The sequence below is a fragment of the Coccinella septempunctata genome, chromosome 8 (genome assembly GCF_907165205.1).
Source record: "Coccinella septempunctata chromosome 8, icCocSept1.1, whole genome shotgun sequence".
Classification (NCBI taxonomy): Eukaryota; Metazoa; Arthropoda; class Insecta; order Coleoptera; family Coccinellidae; genus Coccinella; species Coccinella septempunctata.
In genome coordinates, this window is record NC_058196.1 from 11,338,169 (window position 1) to 11,365,512 (window position 27,344).

The 27,344-nt window shown below is 42.1% G+C and overlaps 1 protein-coding gene and 1 long non-coding RNA gene across 4 annotated transcripts in view; both read right to left on the reverse strand.

Annotated features, from left to right (window-relative positions):
• The window catches only part of LOC123318930 (C3 and PZP-like alpha-2-macroglobulin domain-containing protein 8), a 1,198,665-nt gene that overhangs the window by 764,936 nt on the left and 406,385 nt on the right, over positions 1-27,344 (reverse strand). For both annotated transcript variants that reach the window (XM_044905716.1, XM_044905717.1), the window contains one exon: positions 4,256-4,479. In XM_044905716.1, the coding sequence (XP_044761651.1) occupies positions 4,256-4,479 (224 nt within the window). The remainder of the gene's footprint in view (positions 1-4,255; positions 4,480-27,344) is intronic.
• Positions 25,618-26,722, reverse strand: LOC123318944. 2 transcript variants are annotated; one of them, XR_006538425.1, is made up of 3 exons: positions 26,669-26,722; positions 26,483-26,610; positions 25,618-25,674 (listed from the first exon to the last, which is right to left on the reverse strand). It is a non-coding gene; the product is annotated as an uncharacterized LOC123318944 (long non-coding RNA). The 2 variants fall into 2 exon arrangements; XR_006538424.1 differs by lacking the exon at positions 25,618-25,674 and adding an exon at positions 26,347-26,387.

Here is a 27,344-nt window from a genome sequence, read left to right on the forward strand (position 1 = left end):
TATATCATGGTTTATTTTATCGGAACATTTCGTGAAGTCCGTATAGACAACATCAACTTGAATTCCCTCTGAAAAAACGCGCAAACAAGTTGCATATCTCAACCCCGCAGGTTGCTACTCTATCACCCAATGTCATAGAGGAAGGAAATTTGCTGCCCCCGGTTTTGCTCTTTATCGGTGTAATGTTGAAAATTAACTTGGGGTCATGAGAAGTTTGATCTTCTATGTAAGTAGGTAATATATTCAAAATAGTCGTTTTTTATCAGTGCCTTCGACTGGACACGCAATCTGTAGCGGACGAGGTCACAGGTATTTCCATAAATTTTCCATTTTTTGTGAGCACGATTTTTCAATTTGATGAGTCTGATTGTTTGTTTTGAATAGAACTTTGGGAATTTTCTGTTAACTCTTTTCTTAGGAACAAAGTCTTCGATAGTTTTGTTTATATTATTGTATAATATCTCCTGACTGACATCATGGTTTGTCAGGAGAGTCGACCACGGAAAAGATGAAAGGTGCTGATTAATTACATCATAATCAGCTTTTATAAAATTGAACATGGTGTGTATACTATTATTTTTGAGTTGCCGGTTGTTTATTTTTAATATAAGTTCTACGCTAGGATGATAATTATCCTCTGGAACTAGAGGGTGATCATTTTTATCTAGGAAATTAATGCGGTGTTTGTTACAAAAAATCAAATCCAAACTTTTGTTTTGATGGCTAAGCAAATAGTTGAACTGGTCAAACTCACAGAAGGATAAAGTGTCTACTAAATTGGTATATTGATTTTCAACAACTTCGGCTTTAAGTGGATACCTTTCAGTTGGTATTCGAGGCGTCCATCCTATCGACGAGCAGTTGAAGTCTCCACAAATGAGCACCAAGTTGTTTTCTATTTTACCTAATTGAGTCCAATTTGCGTGAGAAGGTATCCATAGCCAACCTATCCCCGGGGGGAAGGTAAACGCAACATAAGTAAACGGGTATGTTATCAATCATTAACTTCACCCACACGTCCTCCGCGCTACTCTGGAAATCACCAACAAGAACCGCACTGAGTAAATTCTTCACCGCGATGAAAACACCACTACCAGTTTTCTTCTCAAATGCTGTAGCACAAGTTTTTTGATCACGCCGGAATATGCTGTATATAAAGGGATCAACCACTTCATGGTCCAAAATGCCACTGTGTAGCCTGGACTCAGTCACAAACAATATGTCACTGTTGTTAGCTAGAGCCTTCAGCCTAAAATCTGTCAGCTTGGTCCGAAGCCCTCGGACATTTTGATACGTGATGTTTAGAGCCATCTTGAACTGCCGTTTAAAATGTTAGGTGTCTTGGACTTACAAGTTATTTTATATTTTTGAGATCGCTTGGTTCACTTATATGAATAATCCTACTGGAGACGTCTTTACGCATGAGGATGCTCCCATTCTGTACCCAAGTGAACTTGTAACCTCGCTCTTTCGCTGTCTCGCGAGCATCCTTAAAGATCTGCTTATTAATTGCAGTTAGATGTTCATTCAAATATATTTTATTATTAGATAGTGATTCAATATTCATACTAGGATCAGTGGACTCCTTACGTGTGAATTTGGATTTGGCTAGAAACTCATCGCGTTTCATTCTCGCACGCACAATTTTGTGCTTTGGTTTCCGGAGTTCATGGTAGGTACCCGAGTAACAAAATCAATGTCAGATTTATTGACGGTATAACACACGTGTTTTCCAATGGTTTCCAAAACATTTATAAGATTTTCACCTTTCTCCTCTGTGACACTCTGTATCTCAACGTTGTTTGCCCTACTGAACTGTTCTGCATTGTTAACTTCCGCACTCAGGGATTTGACCTCTTTCTTCAAAAGACCGTTTTCCTTCTTCAGGTCATCGGTAGTTTTACATAAATTTTTGAAATGAATCAACTGAATTTCGAAATCAGAGACTTTTTCCGAGCAGAAAGTAACGCACTTTCGAAGTTCCGCGATTTCACCTCGTAGAAGGGAAATCTCGCTGCGCAGGTCGTCTTCATCATCACCTCCAGCACTCGGGGTCCCCCGTCGAGGTAGACTGGGACGCGGGACACGCGTGGGCGGGGGCCGATCCGGGCAGTTCGACAGCTCCCACAATGCCATCGACCACCGAGAAGATTGACGCCAAATGAAATCAGGGAAATAATAAGAAGTTTGAAGAAGAGGAAAGCTCCCGGAAGCGATAAAATAACGAATGTTATGTTAAAGAAATTACCTAGAAAAGGTATAGCCGCTCTAACAAATATCGCGAATGGAATTATGAGGACAGAACACTACCCAGAAAAATGGAAAACAGCAGAAGTCATAGTATTCAATAAACCATTCAAAGAGAAGAAGTTTCCACAAAACTACAGACCGATAAGTCTACTGTCGGCTTTAGGAAAAGTAGTAGAAAGAATTATCGCCACGAGGCTAAATGAGGAAACCGAAAATCTGGAACTAATTCCACCAGAACAGTTCGGATTCAGAAGAGAGCATTCAACAGAACAACAATTATTAAGGCTCACAGAGTACATAACAGAGGGATTCCAAAATAAACAAGCTACAGGTCTTGTTTTACTAGACGTCGCCAGAGCATTCGACAGAGTATGGCATGAAGGATTAATATATAAGATGAGATGTGCTGGATATTCGATCAAAATATGCAAGTTGATCAGGAATTATCTCAAAAATAGAAGATTTTACGTGAAAGTGGGAGGAGAATGCTCCTCAACAAGAGATATAGAGGCTGGAGTACCCCAAGGATCAGTACTTGGGCCACTTCTGTACAACATATACATCCACGATATTCCGAAAAATCCAAGAACCATGCTAACGCTATATGCTGACGACACAGGCATAGCAACTCGACACCGAAACCCTGAAATAATAGAACGAGTTCTACAAGAGTCGATTGACGAAACAAATGACTGGTGCATAAAGTGGAAAATCAAGCTCAATGGACAAAAGAGCCAAGCAATATTACTACAGAAGAGAAGACTGCGACCCTCAACGAAACTGGATGTTGACGGCGAAGAAATCGACTGGAAAAATGAAGCCAAATATTTAGGAATAACGCTTGACAAAGGACTTACTTGGAAAAGTCATATCAAACAAGCAATCGACAAAACGAAAGCAGCGATGAATAGACTCTATCCTCTGATAGGAAGAAGAAGCCACATGTCGAAAGAGACAAAATTGAAGATAATCAAAGCCGTTGCTAGGCCTCAACTGACTTATGGATCAGTTGCCTGGGGTTTCGCGGCAAAGAGCCATATCAAAAGAATTCAGGCCACTGAAAACAAGCTGCTACGATGTGCAATAGATGCACCTTGGTTTGTCAGGAATAGACAGATTTATAAGGACCTGAAATGGGAAACCATAACGGAATTCATGAACAGAAAAGCAGAGAAATTATTCGAAACAGCGAAAAACCATCCGAATCAAGAACTCAGGAGACTAGTGGACTACGACCCAGAGGAAGACAAAAGGAGAATGCGAATTTACCGAAGGAGACCAAGAGATCAATTAAAAAGAGATTAAAATAACAACAGAAACTTATTGAAAAATTCAATAAAGTGTTAATCCAATAGAGGATAAACACATAAATCCCAGCACGATAGTGTGCGAGAAGAAAACCGACCAAGAGATGAACGGTTTATAGGCAAATGCCCGGAACCAAAATTCAAGAAGCAGTAGGGTTTTTAGTGGGTCTCGAGCTCAGGAGAGTGAGAAACCCCACACTGTTCCCCCTCAGGAGATGAGGGTGGTTCGTCTGTCTTGCAGATTTTCCCCCTGCTACACAAAAAAAAAAAAAAAAAAAAAAAAAAAAAAAGATTGACGAGAGACAGCTGCACTGCACACTGCACTGATTACTCATTTTTTTTTTTTTTTGAAAAACAATACTACAATATCCAGATGTGAGTTTAATAACGATGATGCAATTTTTGGAAATTAGATTTAGTTGTATTAGACCGTTACTTCTTGAGCTGCACAGATACTCGTCCTACTCATACGACGCACGATTGTTGAATAAATGGATTAAAAATAAGAATGAAAATACTAGTGCGGAACTGTTCATCAAAATTTTGGGGATCTTTTTCTAGAAGGGAATGACCAAACTAGATTGGTTCGAAATTCCTAGTATTGATACACTTTTACATTGTGTGAAAAACACAAAGAAAAATCCCTGAATACGGCCCTCCGATGCTAGCATATTCACTACACTTTTTCGTATTCTTACCTTTCCTGTGAATGGAAGACCTGGTTTGTACATTCTCCTCATCTCTCTTCCGAATCTCAACTCAACGTAATGCTCTTCAGCTGCTGACACGTCGGGCAGACCATTTCCTGCACTCTGTGCAACGTCAATAGGCGTCAAGAATTCTGTAGACTCTATTTCGACTTGCAGAAGCCATCTTCCTGATCGGATATACTCTGATAGCGGAAAGGAGAACGACTTCACACCTATGATAAAAAAATCAGCAATTGAAGAAAATAAGATATATCTAAATATTTCTTTCACACTTCATAGAACATTTCTGGCTGCCTCTATATAAATATGTGAATCACCCTTTTTAGGACTGTTTAAAAATTATTTGACAATTTTTTTGATGATACTCAACATGCAGTTCGCTTGTCTCGGTGCACCTTGTTCTTATTTTGGCTTACTCGGTGAGTATGATGAAGCATACGTGATGACGCTATGGGAGCGTCAGAGAGGTTTTCGATCTTGTATCGTAAACAACCTGAATATAATTTTGTCTGTTTTATAAAGTGTGTTCAATATACAGAAAAAACACGAAACTGGCGACGAGAATATGGGATTCTCCAACCGTGGTGATGTTAGCTCCCGCCTGGCCAGCTCCAAAACGACTATTCCACCACAGTCAAAACCGTATCTACCGTATCGATTCTGCAGTCGATTAATTTTTTCCCCCATTTAGAATAGGATGCTGAAGCGAATGATTAAATATATGACGAGAAGGATGGACTGATTTCAAATCACGTTTTTCTCTTCTTTTATTCGCAATATTTGGACTCCAATGATCAAAATAAACCATTATAATGTCTCTGACGAAGTTTTTCTTTCAGTTTGAAATGGCCGGCAAAGAAAATTGATAAAAAATGTGTATAGAGGAATGTTTCAGATGTACTACGGAAAATTTTCGTTTCAGTCTGACACTTCTAGACTCCCAGCTTCAAGAATCAAAATGAACCTATATTCTGTGCATCACGGAGCGGATGTTCCCCATTTTTCTTCGATAGTTTAAAACGGCCGGCCAAGAAAATTGATATGAAGGGTGTATAGAGGATTGTTTCAGATGTACTACGGAAAATTTTCGTTTCATTCTGACACTTCTAAACCCCCAGCTACAAGAATCGAAACGAACCTTTATTCTGTCTATCACGGAGCGGATGTTCCCCATTTTTTTACGATAGTTTGAAATAACCGGCCAAGAAAATTGTGTAACGGGTTTTCCTCGGTGTACTCGAGCGCCAGCTATTCTTTAAGGGAGAATAGCAAACCTACCCTGGCAGCTACTAGCCGGAGACAGGGTTCCCTGGTGTCCAGGGTGTTAGCGACGCCCAATGATAGTCAAAATCAACGTACACAACTTTTATTTGTCGACTCGTAAAAGGGAAACACAAATAGCACTATTACCAAATTCTTACAGTGACTCGAAATCAGTGAGATTTACAGGGCAAAACGGACGGAATAACACGGGATCCGATCTCAAACGTTATACGGGGGTTAACGGACTTGTTCGCCAGCCAGAACCTGAGACGTACACTTGACGGACAGATATCGGACTTCAGCCAGGTTAGGGGATGAAAGACGGCACAGAATTACGACGGCTCACCCTTAGGCTCGTTCGGCACTCCCCGGGTATTCACACCGGCAGAATGCCTCCCTAACCGTAGGAGTGAACACAGGAAAGTATTAAAGACAGGACCTGAGGAAAAGGTGCGCCACCCCAAAGTGTCCTAGGTACCCCCCGGGTATCCACACCAGCAGGGTACGTTAATGACAGTAGGGGTGGAACTCAGACTCTGGTATAAGAAGGGTAGAAATGGAGGCTGAAGTTCCAATATTATAAAAAAAAAAATAACGGAGTGTCGTCTTACCTCTGGTTTGGCCACTTGCACTCGCAAATCGTAACGAATCGCCTGAACACGGTGAATAGTAATACAAAAAAAAAAAAAACTGGAGTTCTATTCGTGAGACAAACAAAACTAAAAGAAATCTTTTAATTTGGCAGCCGGTACTAGTCGTAGGTAAACACAATCTGACAGCAATTCGGTGAATCAAAGTCGAAATCGTAAGTCAAGAGGCCTGCGGGGAAACATCTGATTTTATACCCACAGGGGGGGTGCGGAAATCAGATGTGCCCGACAGTCGAAATTAGGTAAATTTGCGTCGACGAAGACGTTTTAATTTCGACTCATCTGTGCTAGCGAACAAAAAAACTCGGTTATCTTCCAATTCGGGATGTTTTATATGGTGCGACATCGTTTTTAGGAAATAAAAACGAAATAAAAACGGTACGGTGTGTTTACAATTCCGAACGATGTCGGAATCCTGAATTGGAAATTGAAAATATTTCTCGGAAAATTGATTCAAAACAAGATCATTTAAAAATGAAAACTAAAATAATTATTCTAAAATGAGGGGGTAGGTTTGAAAACTACCCTCTCGTTACAATTGATATAAAGGGTGTATACAGGAATATTTCAGATTTGCTAGGAAGAATTTTCGTTTCATTCTGACACGATTCAGTGAGTGTTACTCTTGGTTTATGGGATTTTTGCAATGGTCGGCCAAGCAGATAAAATTGTGGAATGGTTCGGATCATTGTATAAAGACCACTTTATACAGTGGTTCGGATAGTAGAATGAAATAACAGATACCAGAACGGCCATGAGCAAAGAAGTTCTGCCGTATCATCAAGGAGTATGATACTCTTATATATCATTAGACATATATATCATTAGACATGGACACATACAGCTACAGACTTATCCCGGACAAAGATGACAAGCACTTCAAGTATGGTATCCGCAGAAGTAAGTTATTATAAAGTTAGAGATTGGACCCCCCCAGTGACGGGAACGCCCTTATCGACCAGGCACCGGACAGCTAAAAATACGCTATATCAATTTTTATATCGAATATTTTCATTTTTATAGTTTCTATTTATTGTATTTTTCATTGTTGACTTATTATGAAGAAAAATATTTTCAAATGTTACTATCATTATATAGATATATATGATTTTTTTTCTCTATTGTTACTCTGATGCAGTTAATTTTTACTTCTTTTCCTATGAAATGAAATTTATAAAAGTTGAATTTTATTATTTCAATTTTCATTCATCACTATACTCAGTCAAATCCGTCAATATGCAAAGAAAGATTTATTTTAAGGAATTTGCTCAAAGTCAATTCTATTATTTTTATTCTAAATATGTAATATGCTCATAATGAAAATTCTTGTTTCCATAGTCCTGACGAAATGAAGGAAATGTAGATCATAGACAGAATATCGTTTCGATTTGATTCTTGGAGCTGAGAGTCTAGAAGTGTCAGAATAAAACGAACATTTTTCCTAGTACAACTGAAACATTCCTCTATACACCCATTTTATCAATTTTCTTGGCCGGTCATTTTAAACCATCGAAAAAAATAGGGAACATCCGCTCCGTAATAGACAGAATATAGGTTCGCTTCGATTCTTGGGGCTGGGGGTCTAGAAGTGTCAGAATGGAACAAAAATTTTTCCTAGCACATTCGAAAGATTTCTTTATACACCCTTTATACCAATTTTCTAGGCCGTCTATTTAAAATTGTCGTAAAAAAATGAGGAATATCCGCTCCGTGATAGACAGAATATAGGTTCGTTTCGATTCTTGGAGCTGGGGGTTCAGAAGTGTCCGAATGAAAGGACAATTCTTCCTAGTACATCTGAAACATTGCTCTATACACCCTTGATATCAATTTTCTTGGCCGGCTTTTTTAAACTATCGTAAAAAAATGGGGAACATCCGCTCCGTGATAGACAGAATATTGGTCCGTTTCGATTCTTGTAGCTGAGGGTCTTGAAGTGTCAGAGTGAAACGAGAATTTTTCCTAGTACATCTGAAACATTCCTCTATACACCCTTTATATCAATTTTCTTGGCCAGCCATTTTGAACTATCGAAAAAAAAATGGGGAACATCCGCTCCGTGATAGACAGAATATTGGTCCGTTTCGATTCTTGTAGCTGGGGGTCTTGAAGTGTCAGAGTGAAACGAGAATTTTTCCTAGTACATCTGAAACATTCCTCTATACACCCTTTATATCAATTTTCTTGGCCAGCCATTTTGAACTATCGAAAAAAAAATGGGGAACATCCGCTCCGTGATAGACAGAATATAGGTTCGTTTCGATTCTTGCAGCTGGGAGTCTAGAAGTGTCAGAATGAAACGAAAATTTTTTCCTAGTACATCTGAAATATTCCTCTATACACCCGTTGTATCAATTTTCTTGGCCGGCCATTTTAAACTGACAGAAAAACTCAGGCTTCGTCATAGATACTACAATGGTTTATTTTGATCCTTGGAGTCCAAATATTGCGAATAGAAGAAGAGAAAAACGTAATTTGAAATCAGTCCATCCTTCTCGGCATATATTTAATCATTCGCTGTAGCATCCTATTCTAAATGGGGGAAAAAATTAATCGACTGCAGCATCGATTCGGTAGATACGGTATTGACCGTTTTGGAGCTGGCCGGCCGGGAGCTAACATCACCACGGTGATTCTCAAGCTGATTTGAGAAAGAAGGAGAATTTCAATTGTTCATTGAGCGATCCAACACACTTCGAAAGAGATTGGACCTCACAAATTTAAGAAAAGGGACGACCCAAGAAGTGACCCGAGTTTTTCCAATTCACCGAGAAGTAGCACAACTAGTATAAACAACTCTGCTTCTATACAAAAAGAAGAAGTACTGTACAGTGTACAGCACCCCAAGCGCCTCACCGGGTGCATCGGAAAAATGAAATATCAATGGAAACAACAATTCCGAAGGAATTGTCGTTCCAATAATGTGAGTTAGTCATGAACTATCATAGGAGGTCTCAGAGAAGTCGAAATATTCAAGTGAAACTCTAGACCGTTTTCGGGATCATTTTCCCTCGTCAGTACAGTATATCACTGAATCTTCCGAGAGGAGGATGCTAGTCTTATGCGATCTTGGGACGCCGCTTTGAGATATTCTCATCACGATACGCCACCTGTCACGCAAAGACTGAACCAAGAGAAAGTGAGGTTTGGTTCAGTCTTTGCGGTCTACAGTTGCACTTGAATATTTCGACTTCACTGGGACCTCCTATGATACTTCATGACTAACTCACATTATTGGAAGGACAATTCCTTCGGAATTGTTGTTTCCAATAATATTTAACTCTGCTTCTGCCTGCGGAGTTTCGACAAAACTGATCACCAATTTAAATTACAATAAGTTCGAATCAATCTTGCAAGGTTAATCTTTCGAAAGATTCAGAGCATATATTTAATTGAGTAGTGGAATTAATGTCTGTAAATTAAATATCAGTAAATTAGTTAACAGCATGCAGACAATTATTGAATTCTCAAAAGTATATTTGTTAGTAGGGGTCTCCTTGCGAACGTTTTGTTGTTCGCAGGGGTTAGAGATTGTTAGGAGGTAAGTAACATTCACTTTCAGTGCTCATAAAGATCCTTGATCCTGAGTGCAGACGGAAGTGTTCCGGAAGACGAGGCTGTATCACAAAGACTTTGCTGATGTTGTGGAGTGGACAATAAGCGGCCAAGGTCACGAAGGTAGTTATGTGCACCCACGAAGTTGGTCCCGTTATCGGAAAAGATAGCGGAAGGATGACCTCAGCGTGCAACGAAGCGACGATAAGCAGCAATGATAGCTGGGGTGGACAGCTCAGATGCCAATTCTAGGTGAACCGCTTTGGTAGTGAAACAGATGAAGACTACTAAATATGCCTTGGTGCTAACGGCTCCACGCATTCGTGCACTCGTTACATAAAATGGGCCTGCGTAGTCAACGCCAGTGGTGAGAATAGCCGCAGCTGAGGATAGCCGCTCAGGTGGTTGAATTAAAAGACGGGGTTTGCATGAAACGCATCTATTGCACTTGCGCAGATGATTACGCCACAACATTACGACCGTCCAAAATCCAATAACGTAGGCGAATGAACGAGTGCGTAGCAAGAGCACCGGCATACAGAAGACGAAGATCGGCATCATCGATGATCTGACGAGTGAAATGATCATTCTTTAGCAGACGAACCGGATGTTTGTGTCGATATGGTAATAGAGAGGATAAGAAGGCGACCTCCAACACGCAGGAGTCCATGCTCATCACAAAACAGGTGGAGATTCATAATGAGCCGATGACAGGAAGACGGTTTCTGAAGCTTATCTAGCTGCTGGGCAAAATAAAAAGATTGGACTAGACGGATCAAACAGATCTCGGCCCCCTGGAGCTCTCAATAGAGGAGAAGAAACCTGAGCGAGGTGAAGATGGATTATGAGCATTAAGAATGAAACGTCGACAAAAGGCAGTCACACGCTTAAGACGAAGATACGAGGAGAAACGTTCAATCAAGGTGGACTCATCTGAGATGGCTGCTTGGCCTCGACCTCCACTTGTTCAGTTTGAGAGGAATCAACAGAGGAAAGAGGCCACGAAGATGAGTCGAGCGGGAGCCAAGGAGGACCACGCCACCATAAATAGTGATGATGAATATCCGCGGGCATCAATCCTCGAGAGGCACAATCCGCTGGATTGACCTCAGACACCACATGCCTCCAGCAATCTGAAGGAATCAAATGTCTTCCATATGTGACTTTCACCGCGGATCCACGACAAAGCAACGGAAGAGTCACAAAAGGCAACACACTCAGTTGTGAGATTGGGCAGAACGCGGGTGGACAGATGATGCATAAGTTTTGCGAGCAAATGGGCACCGCACAGTTCAAGACGAGGCAGGGTCACAGCTTTGCAGGGAGGGATTTTAGATTTGGCCGCTAGAAGAGATACGTGGTATTGATCAGATGATGTAGAATTGCGAAGACAGACGAATGCAGCGTAGCCCGACTCAGATGCGTCATAGAAGCTAATCAGCTGATGAGCTCAAGACGACACGGCAGGGATGAATCGTGGAATATGAAGTTCTGCCAAGGTGGGATGCTGGGATTGAAACCGCAACCACGAAGGCTAGGATTCATTCGAAAAAGTTTGGTTCCATTCCAGATGGAGAAGACAGAGCTGACGAAAGAAGATCTTGGCGTAGAAGGTGCTAGCCATCCCAAGGGATCGAAGATTCTGGCCATCTGACTCAGCACAGTCCGTTTGGTGACTGTCGCTGAAGTCAGACGGACAGAGTAGAAGAAGTGATCAGATGCAGGGTTCCAGCCAAGTCACGGTCAAGAAGAAGGGGGTCAATACAAGAAGATTCTCTACGATGATCAGGAGGAATACAGTCCAGCAGAGAAGAATGATTAGAGGCCCACTTGCGCAGCACAAAACCGCCCGCCATGAGCAATTCCTGAAATTGCTGCCGCACTTCAAGAGCTTCAGACTCGGATGAACAGCATGTCAAGATATCATCGACATAAATCTCATCTTGCAAGATATGTATTGCCACAGGAAATTTGGCTTCCTCATCCGAAGCCAGTTGCCGAATAGTCCTAAGTGCCAAATAAGGAGCGGTAGATAGTTCTTAGGTGACAGTAGTGTTCGGACGATAATATTGTAGAGGTTCTAGTTTGGTGAAGCGCCAGACTATACGTTGATAGTCTTTTTGCCCAGGACGTATCTGAATTTGTCGATACATCTGTCTGATATCGGCAGGGAAGACAAATCGATGCAGACGAAAGCGAAGAAGAAGAATGGAAATGTCCGCTTGCAGCTTCGGGCCGGTAAGTAGAAGTCGTTGAGAGACTGGCCATTAGAAGATGCGCAAGAGGCAGAGGATCAGCCATACGATGTATAGGATGATGAGGAATATAGTGAGGCTCATGTAGAGGACAGTCAGATGATTCAGGAACCAATGGCAGACGAACAGTGTATCGATCGGTGTGACCACGGCTGACATCAGCGCGATACAGCACCTCACGCGATACAGCACCTCACTTTTTCTCAGCAGGTGTCAAGGGGAGCACGTCAGGCACCTTATCGAGTTCCGAAAATCGCCGGACGAGATTAACAAGTTCCTGATCCGACTGCTGCGGAGAGCTCAATGGAATGGTGTGAAGATCAGGAACGGCAAGGGGACCCACCATATCAGAAGGTAGGATTCGGGAAGACACGTCAGAAGAGTCAAGCCTGTCACGAGAAAGGGGGCAGGCGGACACTAAGCGAAGAGCATCAGGCGGAGGTGATGGAAGAGTCATGCCGGATGACAACCCTGCAGAAGACGATGGGGAGGTATCAGAAGAAGAATTGCAAGCAATCACTGAGGGTTAGGCATCAGACTGAGGAGACGACGGAGAAGACACAGCAGATGGTGACTTTCTTGAGGATAATGGAGTGGTGTTCAGACGTGAAGTCTGAAGAGTGCTCCGAGGACGCCGAACATGGCTGACAGTGTCAGGTGAGAAGGAGACTTGCTTGGTCGGTTTACGATGGCAAGCATATGGCCCATAGAGTACCCAACCTAAGGTGGTGGACAATGCACCTGGAAGCTCAGATAACAGGCGTTTTTTTTTCGGTGTAGCAGAGGGAAAATCTGCAAGTCAGACGAACCACCCTCTCCCGAGGGGGAACACACTCTCCTGAGCTCGAGACCCACTAAAAACCCTAAACTGCTTCTTGAATTTTGGTTCCGGGCATTTGCCTTTAAACCGTTCATCTCTTAGTCGGTTTTCTCCTCGCACAATATCCTGCTGGGATTAACGTGTTTATCCTTGGATTAACACTTTGTTGAATTTTTCAATAAGTTTCTGTTGTTATTTTAATCTCTTTTCAATTGATTTCTTAGTCTCCTTCGGTAAATTCGTATTCTCCTTTTGTCTTCCTCTGGGTCGTAGTCCATTTGTCTCCTGAGTTCTTGATTCGGATGGTTTTTTGCTGTTTCGAATAATAGATCTGCTTTTCTGTTCATGCATTCCGTTATGGTTTTCCATTTTAGGTCCCTTTAAATCTGTCTATTCCTGACAAACCAAGGTGCATCTCTTCAGCACAATTGAGTTTGATTTTCCACTTTATGCACCAGTCATTTGTTTCGTCAATCGTTTCTTGTAGAACTCGTTCTATTACTTCTGGGTTGCGGTGTCGAGTTGCTATGCCTGTGTCGTCAGCATATAAAGTTAGCATGTTCTTGGATTTTTCGGAATATCGTGGATGTATATGTTGTACAGAAATGGCCCAAGTACTGATCCTTGGGGTACTCCCAACACAAAAACAGCACAACTACACACATCAACCCGCTCCAACACATTCGCCGTTACATCGAAAAACGGTTCAATATTACTTTTTGGATTACGATACATTGTTACTATTATTAACTTCAATTTTTTCGACTGTATAGCACATACCTCGATCTCCTCTTTTTCCACAGACATTGAACTTATGTCATTTCTATGTACGAAAAAACCCGCTTGAGAACTTTTAACAGCGGCTGCCACACCACCATGCATATGATGACTACGGGAGTAATGAGAAATTATTTTATAATTATTTATTCTAACCTGCTCTAATTCATTTTTTGACAACCAATGTTCACTAAACAATAAGACATCATTACCCAAATTCAAGGTTTCAATCTGTTCAATTTTATTACGTAGACATTGTACATTAATATGGAGAATACTTAATTTAAAGTGTTTACATTTTTGTCCCTCTTCTGAAAAAAATTTCGAAAACTAAAAGGTCTGATTATGGCACCAATCGGCCAGAAATCTTTATTATTCAATGACTTGAAAATTCATCATTCGATGATGAAATTGATACAATAGAAGACGGAAGTTCAGACCACAATCCCATAGAATTCATAGTGGGACAGGGCCCAAGAAACGAAGAAGAGACACAAACCAAGGATCGCACAGACTGAGAGAAATATACGAATTCACTTCAGGAAAAAATCACGGAAATTCCCCAAATAAACACCCGGGCTGAATTAGATGAAGCAGTTGAAAAATCTGAAAATCAAATAAAAGAAGCCTATGAAGAGAGCACCAAGAGAATTAGGAAACCAATTCCGAAACATTCACATGGAGATACGCCAAGGGATATAAAGGAACTTATAAAAAAGAACAGAAATCTCAGAAAAATCTACAGAACAACAAAAAGAGGAGAAGACAAGAAGATACTGAATAAGCATAGTCAGATATTGAAAAATTCTTTAACAGTGAGAAAGAAACCAGAATAAATTACAGAAATGATGATGACAATGAAGTTCTAGAAGAAGAAGTGGAGGCAAACGAAGAACTGATGATGGAACCACCGGAAACCGAAATCATTCCAAAACTGGCTTCACCAACAGAAATCAAAGAGATCATAATGAAATTGAAAAACAGGAAAGCGCCGGGAAGAGATAGGATAACCAATTATATGTTGAAGAAATTGCCTAGAAAAGGAATAGCAGCCTTGACGAATATAACAAACGGAGTGATGAGGACCGAATACTACATAAAGAGATGGAAAACTGCAGAAATGATAGTTTTCAACAAGCCTGGAAAGGAACGGAAATTTCCTCAAAATTATAGACCAATCAGTCTACTATCAGCACTAGGAAAAATCGTCGAGAGGGTTATCGCTAAAAGGCTGAATGAGGAAACAGAAATGTTGAAGATAATTTCTCCCGAACAATTTGAATTAAGACAAGAACATTCGACCGAACTCCAATTGCTACGGCTCAAAGAATACGTCACCGAAGGAATGCAGATCAAACAGGCCACAGAATTAGTTCTGATGGATATCGAGAGAGCTTTTGACAGAGTATGGCACGAAGGCCTACTCTACAAGATGAAAAAAGCAGGATATTCGACCAAGCTATGCAAGATTATAAGGAACTATCTGAGAAATAGAAACTTTCACGTGAAGATAGATGGAGCAACCTCTCAAACCAGACAATTGGTTGCGGGAGTGCCTCAAGGATCGGTACTTGGACCTCTGCTTTACGTAATATACGTTTATGATATCCCGAAAAATGCTAGAATATGCTCACCTTGTACACAGATGACACAGGAATAGCATTCAGACATCGACGCCAAGAGATCATACACCGGAGACTGCAGAAAGCCATAGATGAATTACTCAAATGGTGCATCAAATGGAAATTCCAAATCAATGGGAGAAAGACTCGAGCAATATTACTGCCAAAGAGAAGATTGAGGATAGAGAAGAGGTTGAATGGAAAAATGAAGCAACATACCTAGTAGTGACGCTTGACAGAGGACTTAGATGGAAAAACCACATAAAATGTTCTGTTGATAAAACAAAAGCCGCAATGAGTAAACTTCATCCACTCATAAGCAGAAGAAGTTATATGAAAAAGAACATCAAGTTGACGATGATTAAAACTATTGCGCGACCACAACTCACATATGGATCGACCGCATGGGGCTTCGCAGCCAAGACCCACATCAAGAGAACACAGGCCACTGAGAATAAACTCCTTAGAATGGCGATGGACGTACCCTGGTTTGTTAGGAACAAACAAATCTACAAGGACTTGGAATGGGAACCAGTTACAGAATTTATGAAGAGAAAGGCGGAAAGGATATTCGACAAAGCCAAACAACTTCCAAATGAGGAACTACGAAGATTATGATCCAACAGAAGAAGCTATCAGGTCAAAAACCTACCACCGAAGACCGAGAGATCAGTTAAGGATTTTAAGTAAACAAAGAAGAGCTTAACCTATAAAAGCTATAGGCAGCATACCACTATCAACACGTCTATGATCGTGTGAGAGTCCAGAAACCATGAGAGTCAACTGGTTAATAGGCAAAATGCCCGGAACCTATGAAGAAGCAGTTAAGGGTTTTTAGTGGGTCTCGAGCTCAGAGAGTGAGAATCCCCACACTGTCCCCCTTCAGGAGAGGGTGTGTTCGTCTGTTTTGCAGATTTTCCCCCTGCTACACAAAAAAAAATATAGCCGCGCAACCGTAGTCGAAGACGGTATTAGAATCATCGCGTCAACCGTAGATGATTATAGAAATATTACCAAATTTTTCGAACACCATGGTGAAGAATTTTTTACCTACCAAATGGAGGAAGAGAAGAAGATAAATGCCGTCATCAGGCATTTACCAATCGACGCTGATCTTGCGTTGATTAAGGACGACCTGATATTCCATGGAATATCAGCCGCTGAGGTGTCCAGAATGACATCGTACAAGACGAAGAAGCCCATACCTCTCTACCTGGTTAAACATTGATGTTGTTCTTCTACAAGAGACACATGCTGCTGACGAATCACAGCTCCGAAAAAGAGGGAAAATCTATGGTTATAAACTGGTTGGAGCAACGTATCACCCCCACTACGGCATAGCTACATACGCTCGCGCCAATTCAGATGATGTCAAACTTCTGTCTATTTCCGAGGATGAGGACATTTTCACCATAAATATCGAAGTTGCCGGAATGGTCATAGTGAATGTCTATAAACCCCCTGCAACCAAATGGCCAAATAACTTACTACCTGCTAGCAGACACCCAACAATTTATGCTGGCGATTTCAATAGCCATCACACCCAATGGAGGTACCGTCAAAACGACCAAAACGGTACTAAACTAGTAGAATGAGCTGAGGCTGAAAACATTCAGTTGGTTTTTAGTGCTAAGCAGAAGTACACTTTTCGTTCTGCTAGATGGAAGTCTGAAACCAATCCAGACTTATGCTTTGCGTCCACCGACCAGAAAGGAAAACCTGTCCAGGTTAACCGCTGCGTGCTCGAAGATTTCCCACATAGCCAGCACCGACCTGTACTGCTGGAGGTAGGAACACAGATTCCAGTCATCCGTAGCTCCAACCATCCAAGATGGAACTTCGCAAAGGCTGACTGGCAAGGATATTCATCTGCCCTTGATAAGAATGTGAGATTCATTGCTCTCTTTCCAACCAAGTATCACAGATTTGCTAAGATGGTTATATCTACTGCCAAAAAACACATAAACTCATAGAATCCCATTTTTGAAGTGTTGAGTACAATAAACAGTGAAAAGTCTTGAAAACACTTCTATACTTTTGGAACCATATATTTATATCATATAGGTGACATGTTTCGGCCTTTTTCGGCCATTAAGAGCTTATATATTTTTACTTGGATGACTGACTATCATGACAATTTTGGAACCAAAAATCATATTCATGGTTTGATAATGGCCGAAAAAGGCCGATACATGTCACCTATATGATATAAATATATGGTTCCAAAAGAATAGAAGTGTTTTCAAGACTTTTCACTGTTTATATTACAAAAAACACATACCACGAGGCGTAAGAAGGAAATACATTCCATGTTGGAACGAAGCCAACCAACTTCTCCACGAAGATTATGTGGAAAATGGTAGATCGGACGTTGCGGACACTCTACTACACAATCTTGACGAAGCACGAAAAGAGAAATGGAATGAAATTACTAAGAATCTAAACTCTAAACACTCAAGCAAAAAGGCTTGGAACTTGCTTAAAAAGTTAGGAGCCGATTCCCATACTGCTACGAAGCCGGCAGGTTTTTCAGCTGACCAAATAGCCAATCGCGTAGCTGGTTTATCCAGAGCTAAAAAGGACAAAGAACACTCGACCGTAATTAAGAAAGAATTCAGAGCGCTCAAACAAACATCTATTATACAAGAACAACTATCTGGCGAATTCACCGTTGACGAAGTGACCAAGGCCCTTCAACTCGTAAAAAATGGCAAGTCACCTGGATTTGACAACATACACCCAGAATTCCTTACACACTGTGGAGTAAATACGAAGCGCTGGCTAGCGCAGTTCTTTACAAATGTCCTTCAATATGAAAAATTGCCAAGCGAATTCAAAAGAACGAAAATCATTGCCATTCTTAAACCTGGTAAACCTGCCGATTTACCAGAAAGTTATAGACCGATTTCTCTGCTGAGTGTCACTTATAAACTACTGGAGCGACTAATTTACAACCGAATAAAACCACTAATTTTGGAGATCCTACCCATAGAACAAGCAGGTTTTCGACCTGGCCGCAATTGCGAAGATCAAGTTGTAATGAACCCCAGTTTTCTGAGGAAAATTGGAGTTCATCTTAGTACATTTTTTCGTTTTAAATTTCCGTCTTTGAAAATATTTTAATTCTCGAATATTCCGTACGTTCATTCCGACAGGCAGAGTAAATGAAAAAAAACGCTTATCTGTATTTCACGTTGTTTTTCTTACATGCCGCTGAAGATTTCAACGTTTTTCATCTGTTGATATGCGATAAACCGGAGCTGACGACGTTTTTCATCCTTGTCGCATTCTGGAATTTTCAGATTCTTACCGTGAGAGGGGATATACCTATAAAAGCAAATTTTCCCCCCGCGACGGTCATTTTTTCGACTTTTCGACTGTTACTTCAGTTCGCCGGCTGACTTTTGAATTTGACTTCAGTGCTTTCCTTTCGCTTCCGTATTTTCGATTTTTCGCTTGCTAACGTAGTGACTTCGGTTATAAATTCATTTAATTTTTCGGTATTCTTTCGCCGTTGAAGAATAGTCATTTTGTGTTATTTGCATCAGTGCTTAGAGTTAATTTTTTAGTTTTTCTTTTAAATCCTTTGAGTTTCGAGTGCGTGAAACAAAGGAGGTAGGTCCCCGTCTGTACCGTTCAGTTTCTTTGTTAGACCTACGCCGTTACTTCCTTAACTTTGACACTGCTGTACTGTATTGTTTTCTGTTGTATTTTATCGTCCTTTACCCCGTTGCGCGAAATAGACTTTTTCTTCGCTGTCAATCATGGTGTGCTATAACCCTTGGGGCAGCGAATAAAAGTCTCGAACAGATCCGCCCTAGCCCTTGGGGTACTGAAGGGAAAGTTCCGTCAACCCCCCTGTCCGCGTCATAAGTGTTAAATCCGAAATCTCTTCTTTTCTGTCAATCATGGTGTGCTATAACCCTTGGGGCAGAGAATAAGAGATACCGCACGTAGTCAGTGAGATCCCGTAGTTGCGTTAAACATAGACATTTTCTTCGCTGTCAATCATGGTGTGCTAAAACCCTTGGGGCAGCGAATAAAAGTCTCGAACAGACCCGCCCTTATTGTGTTTCATTCCCGGAGAAATACAACTACACACCGATACCGTATAGCAAGTCCTTAGCATTCGTCAGTTCTGGTTGGCGCATTTTTGTTGAACCGTTGATTTTTCACTACACCCGGTACAAATTTCATAAAGTGCTCGTGACCGGATAAGATTTCCCGAATGTATTTTCACTGATAGAATCACTCATATTTTATATCACACATATCTCCCTTGTACATATAATTAGTTTCCGAAGTTGTGAATAAACTTTTACATAGTTCGATTTTGACTTCTTCGTTGTCGCTACTACCCTAGACAACACCGAGCTCTGTCTCTGGCTAGCAGCTACTCTGGTAGGTTTGCTATTCTTCCTATTGAAAAGAATAGCTGGCGCTCGAGATTAAGGATTCTCCGAGAAACGCGCGTTACAAAATGGCGCCCGAGCAGGGACCGTGCAAAATCCAGTAGGAAACAACCGAGGTGAGAAACATTAACCGGACAGTGAGTGAATTCCCGAAACAGTGAGTAAAACCTAAGAACAGTGAGTAACTATTTCTTGAACCGAGAACTGTGAAAAATAAACTTGATCTGTGTTTTATTACCTGCCACCCTGTATTGAACTGTTATACTGTGAATTGATTTGGACTATATTCTGAAAATTTTCCTATTGTTGAAACCTATTGGAAATTATTTAATTATTCCTTTTGCCGATTACTTATATTGAGTTGTTGAAAACTGAACTGTTGTTGCGCCTTAATATCAGTGAAAATTATTTCCGATTTCTGATTTATTGAATTGAACTGTTTTTTTATTTCGTATTGAAGGTGAGTGAATTTCCGAACATTGAAAATTTATTGTCACAATTGGTAAAATTTAATAGGTTTTATTTACCTATCAGTTTAATAGTGAATCACCTATTACCCTGTTGATAACTTGTCTACCTGCCTTTATTTTCTTTTGATCTGTACTGTTGAAACTTACCAATTATTTCTGATTTTTCTGAAAACTGAAATTCGATTATTGCGATTTATTTTCTGGACATTGAACTTGAAAAACTGTTTGGAATTTAACCTGTGCGTTCTGGTGCGATTCGAATTTCGGGACATTTTCCGGACTATACGAAACAACTTGCGAGTGTGTGCGGTATTTCGCGAATATTTTCGGACTTTAGTGGGACTGATTGAAATTTTTTTTCGAGTAACGTTGGACTTGTAAAATTTTTGGTGTGATACATCGGGACTTAGATTATTTTAGTGCGCCGGGACTTGAACTTAGATTTTTTTCTGATACACCGGGACTTAGACTTTTTTTTTGTGGTGTACCGATACCCACTTCGAACTTAAGTGAATAGGTTAGCTAACGATTAACCTACCGGGTTGGACTTAGAACTTAAACGGATTGTGAAAGACATACCGAGTGTGAAATATTGGTGCGTTCTGAATCGGACTTAGTTAAATAGAATATGTCGAACATGGATGTAAACCGGTTACTCAGTGATGAACTTACATACGAATTACAACTGAGAGGACAATCGATACCGGGTACTGTGATGACTAAACGGAGTCTACTACGACAAGTACTTCAGTCTAATGAACCTCTATTACCCCTAACATCATTAAATCCCGCCTCGGAGATTGAGATTTGTCAAAATAAACTCACCGATTTAGTGGAATCCCTTCAGAACTTCCATCATGAGAATGCGGCTAACGAATTTTCGCGAATTTACACCCGATTAATACACATACAAGGAAGGCTGGACTTTATTGTTACTGCAGACACAACACAGTTACAACTGGTTGGACAAATGAAGGCAACTACAGCTAAGGCGTTGGAAACACTACAGGAGCTACGTAAAAAGAGCAATCGTGAACAGCTGCAGACATCTAACCGACATCAGAAGTCTCTCTTAGATGTGGAGGTGCCCAGTTCACCTGGAGTGTCACCGATCCAACCGGAACGGATTTCAGGGCTCCGAGAGCCATCGCTTATCGACTTGGGAGATGGTGTCGATCCTCCTGTAGCGGTCGATGTCTCACATACTGGAACACCTGTAAGGAATCCAACATTAGAACAGGTCATGAATGAGACAAGACAGACATGTACAGCATTACTGCGACAATTACCAGCGATACCTCTCACACAGTCACAGGACTGTGGGACAACAACACCTGACCGTCCGACACAGGGTAGATGGATTAATTCTACACGAAGGGTGTCTTTTCCACACTTACCTGCACCTTGGATAAGTTCTGACCGACCAGTCATCACAACACCTGCCAGATCAGAACCGGAGTCCCGACCAACAATACCGACTATCCCGGTACACAAATGGAACATTTCCTTTGATGGCACTGGAAGTGTGACCGGATTTCTTGAGGAAGTGGAGAGGCTGGCTGAATCCCGTAAAGTGTCCCTGGAACAAGTTTTCGAATCAGTTTATGAATTACTACGGAAAGATGCAAGGGATTGGTTTATTCCCAGGAGAGGTACTTTCGAGGATTGGGAAGATTTCAGCAACCAACTGAAAGAAGCATTTCTGCCTGTCAACTATGAGGAGAATCTGTTGGAAGAAATAAAAAGACGAACACAAGGACCTGAAGAAAAGCTGCTTCTGTATGTTACCCGGATGCAGAACTTATTCCAGAAGCTCACCTATACAAAACCATCCGAGGTGGAGCAGATCCGACTCATCCGACAAAGGTTAATTCCGCCCTTACAACAGGCCTTGGCCTTCCAGGAGACCAAGACGTATGATGAACTTCTCCGTAGAGGAAAAGTTTTTGAACTGGTCCAGTGGCAGATGAGCCAGTACACCCGGCCACCCTCGAAGCCAGGTTTCGTGGAGGAACCTCACCTGACGTACACTCCCCGTCAGCTAAACCGATATCAAGCAAGTTTTTCTGTGGATACCGGAGAACAGGTACAAACAACTGATCATAGGAAATCAATCCCGCCGACACCAGCTGGCCAGACACGACTTTCTCCGCCGGGGGAAAGCCGTCCGAAGCCACTCAGATCCGGAGAATCAGTAGTCCAGCAACAGGAATCACACCGTCAAATTTCTGGAAACAGGTCCGAAGGTAGATCCGGAACTTCAACACCGCCACCCCGCCGTCGAGCCGAAAATAGCCACGTTGACCGGACCCAATCATCATCAGGGAGGAGAGTGTCCTTCCAGACACAGTGTTTCCGATGTGGTGGATATGGCCACATGCGTCGAGAATGTCGCAGGCCACCAAAAATATTCTGTTCGCGATGTCAGAGGGAAAACATTCTCTCACGAGACTGCCCGTGTTCGGAAAACTAAAGGGGAGATTGGAGACGGAGTCGACCACATCTCCCGGAATCTTGACTCCACTGACACCGACCACCTGTAATGATAACCGACCGTTAATAGAGGTCAAAATAGCCGGCGAACACTTCCGAGCACTGATAGATACAGGAGCGACCAGGAGTTTTTGCAGTCAAGCCGTTTCCGATCGGTGTGAAAGTAAAGGAATCACAGGACAAACAATGCACAACAGTTTTGCAGTAATAGCGAACGGAAAAACCACCGTCACGCCGAAACTGTACACCACCACCGTGCAAATTTCCGACTACACACTGCCTGATTTGAAATTCTTACTGGTGCCAAGCTTACCGGTAGACATTATTCTGGGGATGGATGTTCTGTCGACTTTCAAGTTTTCCGTAAATCTCAGTACCGCCGAGTGCTTTCTGGAGGGCCGACTGATCTCAAAACCGATGACTCCCGTCGAAACCACCGCAGAAGTTCACACCGCCGAAGAACACCTGTTGGAACTGACAGAATCTCAGAAACAAGAACTGGAGGCATTTCTGACCGAGGAATTAAAGAAGTTCGAAGACCTGTATGGTACAACCGACCTGATTGAACACAAGATCAAACTGAAACCGGGCACCGAACCGATCAAACAACGATACCGACCCCTAAATCCGAAAATGCAGGAGATCTTCAATCAGGAAGTGGACCGTATGTTGGCTGAGGGAGTGATTGAACCCTCCAAGTCACCGTGGAGTTCACCTGTTGTATTGGTCAAGAAGAAAGACGGAAAGTACCGTTTCTGCATCGACTTCCGTGCTGTTAACCAAGTGTCTGTAAAAGATGCATACCCGTTGCCGTACATTTCTGGGATTCTGGACAAACTCCGAAAAGCGAAGTACATCTCCACACTGGACCTGAAACAAGGATACTGGCAGATACCATTAGCAAAGGAGAGCCGTCCGATTACTGCATTTACCGTCCCCGGAAGAGGTCTGTTCCAATTCACCGTGATGCCGTTCGGTTTACATGCAAGCCCAGCCACCTTCCAGAGGTTCCTAGACACCGTCATTGGCCCAGAAATGGAACCGGAAGCGTTCGCTTACCTGGACGATATAGTTGTCCTGGGGGAAACTTTCGAGGAGCACCTGGAGAACTTGAGAGAAGTATTCCGACGGTTGAGAGAAGCTAATCTTCGTCTCAACCCCGACAAGTGTGACTTTGTGCGAAAATCCCTAAAATACCTTGGACATGTCGTCACCTCCGATGGCATCTGTACCGATCCCGACAAAGTGTCTTCGATAGTGTCTTTACCAATACCGAAAACCGTCCGAGAACTTCGTCGATTCCTTGGAGTTGCCAGCTGGTACCGTCGTTTCATAGAGAACTTCTCCGATTTAGTTTCCCCGTTGACTCGATTACTGCAGAAGAAACACCGTTGGAAATGGGGAGAAGACCAGCAGAAGGCCTTCGAGCTTCTCAAACAAAAACTCACAGAATCTCCGATACTGGCTTGTCCAGACTTCACCCAACCGTTCGTTCTGCAAACTGACGCCAGTGACATGGGCCTTGGAGGTGCCCTAACACAAGTGATCGATGGAGAGGAGAGAGTAATCGCCTATGTGAGCCGAACACTAAACCCCGCAGAGAAAAATTACTCAGTGTCAGAAAAGGAATGTCTCGCCATAGTATTTTCCATAGAGAAACTGCGACCGTACCTAGAAGGATTCCATTTCACAGTAATTTCCGATCACATGAGTCTGAAATGGCTAAACTCCATCAAGTCACCGTCCGGAAGAATTGCTCGATGGGCCGTTTTCCTTCAGCAATTCGACTTCGAAGTCCAGTACCGTAAAGGATCGATGAACAAAGTAGCCGACAGCCTGTCCCGAAACCCGTTGCCGTCCCTAGATTCCGTATGTTTATCCGAGATAGAAACAACTCAGTGCAAATGGTACAACAAGAAGTTACAGGAGGTGGAAAAAGACCCAACAAATTTTCCTGACTACGCCGTTGAAAATGGAAAACTGTTGCGACATTTCTGGGACTCATCCGACTTCACAGAAGATGGAACCGGCCAACCCTGGAAACTCTGTGTACCATCCGAACAGCGAACAGGAGTACTGCAGGAAAACCACGACTCAGAACTAGCAGGTCACATGGGGATTGCTAAGACGATTGCACGGATAGCCAGAAATTATTACTGGCCAGGGATGTTTAGAGACATTGCGAAATACGTGAGGAACTGCACATCGTGCCAAAAGTACAAAGTTTCGCAACAGAAAACCCCTGGTAAGATGCAACCACACCGAATGGCGGATGCGCCGTTCAAAGAAGTATCCACCGACATTGTAGGGCCATTGCCACGGTCAAAGAAGGGAAACTCCTACATCGTGGTAATGCAAGACCGGTTCACAAAGTGGGTAGAGTGTCGTCCGTTGCGGAAAGCCACCGCCAAAACTGTTTATTCGGCCCTCTACGAACAAGTCATCCTGAAATATGGTTGCCCAAAACTAGTAATATCCGACAACGGAGTACAATTCGACAGCAGGCTATTCAAGAACAGTCTCCGAGAGCTGAACATCACTCACCGTTTCACACCGCCGTATACTCCTCAGTGCAACCCTGTAGAAAGAGCTAACCGTACCCTAAAGACCATGATAGCACAGTTTTGTGAAGCCGATCAACGAACCTGGGATGAAAAGATAGGAGAGTTAACGTTTGCCATCAACACCGCTAAACAGGAGTCTACTGGATTTACACCGGCATTTTTAAATTATGGAAGGGAACTAGAAGTCCCGAGGGCGATTTATTCGACAAACCCCCACAATGATGAAATGAACGGAGAATCCAACTGTACAGAAGAAGAAAACAGAGACATGACTTACCGTACTCAACAGATCAAACATCTCCAGGAGGCTTATGAATTCGTTCGTACTAAACTGTACCGTGCCTTCCAGCAACAGGCTCACCACTACAATCTTCGACGAAGAGAAATCCGATACCATGTGGGAGATAAAGTTCTACGCCGGGACCGTCCTTTATCCTCTGCCGTTGACAGTTTCGCCGCCAAGTTGGCTCCGAAGTTTTCCGGTCCGTTCACCGTTGTTAAAGTTGTTTCACCTGTCGTCTATGACCTGAAAGATACAGAGGGTAGAAAAATCACTAACATACACATTAAAGATTTAAAACCATTTCATGCATAATAATATTATTGACATGATCCGTTAACCGTTTTATAGAAATAACCTCTGAAAGGAGGAAATCCGTTATTTTTCTCCGTTACCAAATATATATATTTTTTTTCCGTTACCGATTATATTATTATTTTCTGTTTACCTGTTGATCCGAATAACTGTAGGTGCACCGACTAGAAACTGTCCTTGTCATTCTCATCACCGTCAAGAGAGGCTGCCGTCCAGAGTGATATGCCTAGTGCATCCACCCAATCTGAACCACCCCGGAAGAAGTTGAGCAGGTTACGCATGTCAGCAGGTAGGAAGCACCTGCAAGGAGAAATCACGTACAACTGAAGCCCATCACTAACCTAGTTATAACCGATTACACCGTAACAATTCCGTTCAAATTCCGTACAGGCACTACCGTTGACCGAAATACCGTATTTACAGATTTTTATCCGTTCAACATGCAATTATAAATCAAACCTGTTAAAACTGTCCGAAAAATCTGTTATTTATGTAAGGAATACCAATAAAGGATACTGTTTCACCTTACAACTGAGTATATCCGTCTATTAATCCAATAGATCTAACCAATTTCTGTCCTGAACCGAATCGAAATTACTGTACCGTCAATTTAACACTGTTTACCTGAAGAAAACACCGTCTACCTGAAAACAGAGTACCGAGAAAAACCGTTCCAAGAAGAAAAGTTGACCACGAGGAACGATGAAGATTGGAGAGTTTATTGTTAGAAATTACCCACCTGCAAGTCTCATACCGGATCCGAGAGTCTCAGCGTCCGTACAGCCAGGTCACACCAGTCCATTGAGCCCCCACGTCGAGCTGTTGGAGGCTTTCCACCTGTTGCAGCTCCCACGATTCCTGGGTAACCTACAAAACCACGATGGAATTCAAACACCCGCCAAACACAGTTAAATTAGGTACTCACCGGAGGGATGAAACGTGACACGTTTCCGACCAGCGATGAAGATGAATTTCCACAATTTTCCACTGTTGTACACCATTTATCCACGGAACGCTGAACAAAGTTCTTGACAAGATGGCGGAGACCTGCGCCGAGGTGACTGACGCTGACATTTCTGCGTGCGCATTGGAACTACCATTGCCAACCATAGAGAAGTATTGTAAACTGGTCACGAGTATATCAGTGGCGCACGCGAAAGTAAGGTCACTATTTCTAGGGATAGATAGAGTCGTGAAATTAAGCTCACTATTTCATCGTAAGTTAATTTCTTCCGAGGTGGAGGTGGTGTAATGAACCCCAGTTTTCTGAGGAAAATTGGAGTTCATCTTAGTACATTTTTTCGTTTTAAATTTCCGTCTTTGAAAATATTTTAATTCTCGAATATTCCGTACGTTCATTCCGACAGGCAGAGTAAATGTAAAAAACCGCTTATCTGTATTTCACGTTGTTTTTCTTACATGCCGCTGAAGATTTCAACGTTTTTCATCTGTTGATATGCGATAAACCGGAGCTGACGACGTTTTTCATCCTTGTCGCATTCTGGAATTTTCAGATTCTTACCGTGAGAGGGGATATACCTATAAAAGCAAATTTTCCCCCCGCGACGGTCATTTTTTCGACTTTTCGACTGTTACTTCAG